The 3,240-nt window shown below is 25.4% G+C and overlaps 1 protein-coding gene across 1 annotated transcript; it reads right to left on the reverse strand.

Annotated features, from left to right (window-relative positions):
* Positions 1 to 670: 670 nt before the first annotated feature.
* Positions 671 to 3,240, reverse strand: OCT59_007010 (uncharacterized protein; the record flags this gene model as incomplete). Its single annotated transcript, XM_066142232.1, has 7 exons — positions 671 to 1,344; positions 1,466 to 1,614; positions 1,689 to 1,828; positions 1,917 to 1,954; positions 2,047 to 2,098; positions 2,186 to 2,593; positions 2,677 to 3,240. The coding sequence occupies 7 exons, from the start codon at positions 3,238 to 3,240 to the stop codon at positions 671 to 673; spliced, it is 2,025 nt and encodes a 674-aa protein (XP_065998448.1).

The raw sequence follows: 3,240 nt of genomic DNA on the forward strand, positions 1-3,240 counted from the left end.
TCTACATTCTTCCTGGAGTTACATTTTCTTAACTTCGGTCGATGACCACATGTTCGTGCATAACTCTGCATAACTCTGGTCAAAAATTCTAAACGTCCTTCGGGAAATTGTACGTAGGCGCTTCAACCGCGCCTATCCGGTGGAATTTGATTACGGAGACATCAATTTTTTTTGGATAAAGTCATAGTCAAGTTTAGAAAAATAAAATAAAAATAAAAAGGCAAATAAAATTTTTAAATTTTTTAATTAAGTACGTTTGGTTGAGTGGTTAAAGCGTATATGGTTTTATTAAAAGTATTAAGCTACTTCGTCCCTAGGTTGGCTATGATCAGTCGGGCTGAATAGGAATTCTTCCGAGGTATATGAGGTATATATAAGCGTTGTTTAGTTATGCGATGCTTCCAAGCACAAAAAAAATAAAAAACTTTCGTTTGCTGCGGATTTATAGTTGAAATTTATAATCACATGATCAGTACATAACGCGCACAATAAAAAGGTATTTATATTGGCGAACAAATCCTTATGAACATATTTTAATTTAACATAATTTTATTTTTATTTTCTATTGAGTGATTTCACATTTTATAAAATAAACATCTTTCTTGATAAAATGTTTTTTTAACAAAATTTCTTCATAAAAAGTTGCTGAAATTATTTCACTAATATTCATTCAATCACGTGTTAAAAATTCTATTCCTAGTTTTTCTAATTTTTCTTTGGCATCTTTGTTATTTTGTAATGCTGCTCTTCTATACCAAAGTATTGCCATTTCTAAATTTTTTTTATAACCCAATTTTGCTTTTAAATAAGCATCACCTATCAAAAGTTGTGCTTTTTCACTACCATAATCAGCGGCCAATTGTAAAGATTTAATAATTTCTTTAGGGTTAATTCTAAGTTCTGTACTTAATTTATTTAAAGCACATGAATAACGATATTGAGCATCCACAATAAAATCATCAGCAGCTTCTTTATATAATGTTAAAGCAGCCTTTCTATCTTTTTGAACGAAAATTCCTTCCCATAAGTAGTAACCCATCCAATATTTTCCAAAAGCATTTTGATTTTCTACTTGCATTTTAAAACATTTCCACGCTTTTTCATAATTTTTTGCTCTATGAGCTTTTATACCAATATCTATTGACAATATCGGTTCTATTACATTCTGAATTGATTTTGAATCATATTTATACACTTCACTCTTATAATTACTTGGATTTTTCAATTTCAAAGACATTTTATTATCAACTTTGTTATTATCTTCATCAAGGGATTTAATCAAAGTATCTAGATCAATAAATAATTTTGAAATACTCATACGAGCATCAGGATCATGGCTCCAGGCTTTTAAAAGAGTATTTTTATTTTAGTTTATGATAAAAAAAAATATAAAAATCATAAATGAAAAGCAATAAAAAATAAATTTCAAATAAATATCTACCTTTTTTAATGATTTTTTTTATACTTTTTTGAATATTAACCATTATAGATGAATTATTATCAAATTGTAACTTTTCTCTACCACCATTCGTTACATAATCTATCATCATTGAAAAATTTATATCTTCATAAGGACGTCTTTCAAAAATTAATTCCCATAATAACATTCCAATACTAATAATAACAATATTTTTTAATTAATTAGATAACAATAACAATTCTCACATAATTTAAGTAAAATAAATTACCTATAAATTTCACATTTTTGATCATACAACTTCATATTTAGAATCATTTCAGGGGCACGCCAACGAACATCTTCAAATGTAGAACTTAAAGATCTAATCGGGCTTGAAAATTTTAGTTTTGCTATGTTTTCTGCCGTTACCTTTGTATTAAAAAATATATATAAATTAACTAATCGCGTTGTTTAGAAAGATTTAGTAATAGAAGTGAATGATAAATATTATCCATACCAATACATTACTACACTGTAATTCTTTGTGATAAATGCCTGAAACACGTTATAATTATTAAACAAATAAAGATCTTTTTTTAATGAAATGTAACGATCAAAATGTAAAGGTTACAAAAATTCCTTCCTACCTAGTGCGTTTAAATATGCGATAGCACGACAAACATCTAGCGTATAAGCTAACTACGAAAATATAAAAATGAATACAGGTGTTAATTTTACGACCAAAAATCGAAAAATATATCGAGAAAATAATAAGTATTAGTAAACCTTTAATTTCAAAGAAGTTATTCCATCTCTAAGGTATATATTTCTTAAATTTCCAAATTCAGCCCATTCTGAAACCATAACTGGGAAATCTTCTAACTCTGCAAATCCATAAAATTGAATAATATTTGGAGATTGAGTAGCTTTCATATAAGTGGCTAAATTATGATAATATGGTAAGGACTCATAATTGTAAGCTTTAATACAAGCTACTTCGTTGGTATTCAAGTACATTTTTCTTATAAATCGACCGCGTATATCATCATCTTTTATTATTCTCGGTTTGGTTAATTTAATATCATCTAAATTTTTCACTTCGACATTTTTATTATTTGGTCTAATATTTAGAACCTCTTCGTAAATAATACTTGTTTTAAGTTTATTTTCTATACTATCAAATTTTTCGAGAAACTAAAAGAAAAAAAAAATGCAAAAAAAGAATTTTTTTTATAAGCATAAATACCGAAATGTATCATTATTAAAAAAAAAAATACCTCTTTAATTTCAGATAAATCATCTTTCAAATTTTCATGATCAATCTTTCGTTGTTGTTCATTAGTTATAGCCATAGTAAAGTTTAAGTCCATCATTACGTTATCATATTCATTAATAAGAATTTCAAATCTTTCTTTAATATTTTTAACTTTTGAAAACTTTTTAATTTCATGTAATTGTGAAATTTTTTCGGCAAAAGTTTTAATTTTAGTTAAAATTTCAATTAACCTTTCAAAAGATTTATACCATGTAAAATTTTTAAAATTTTTTATATTCTCTTTTCTTCTACGAATTAATTGATCTATAACAAATTCTGCTAATTTTGCTCTATCTAATAATGAATTACAAATTCTTTTATTATATTGTGATAATTGATATATATGAAATATTATCGTAATTGATATAGCAGCTTCTTTAAATAATGGTATAAAAGGTTTCATAAATTCTTCTACATTAACATCAAATATTTTTATAAAATTTGAATTTAATGTAACTTCATGATTTTTTGTTAGATATTTTAAATTCACATAAATAATATTATCTCTAGTTTTGATATTTTCCAT

Source organism: Rhizophagus irregularis, chromosome 15, assembly GCF_026210795.1.
Source record: "Rhizophagus irregularis chromosome 15, complete sequence".
Taxonomy (NCBI): domain Eukaryota; kingdom Fungi; phylum Glomeromycota; class Glomeromycetes; order Glomerales; family Glomeraceae; genus Rhizophagus; species Rhizophagus irregularis.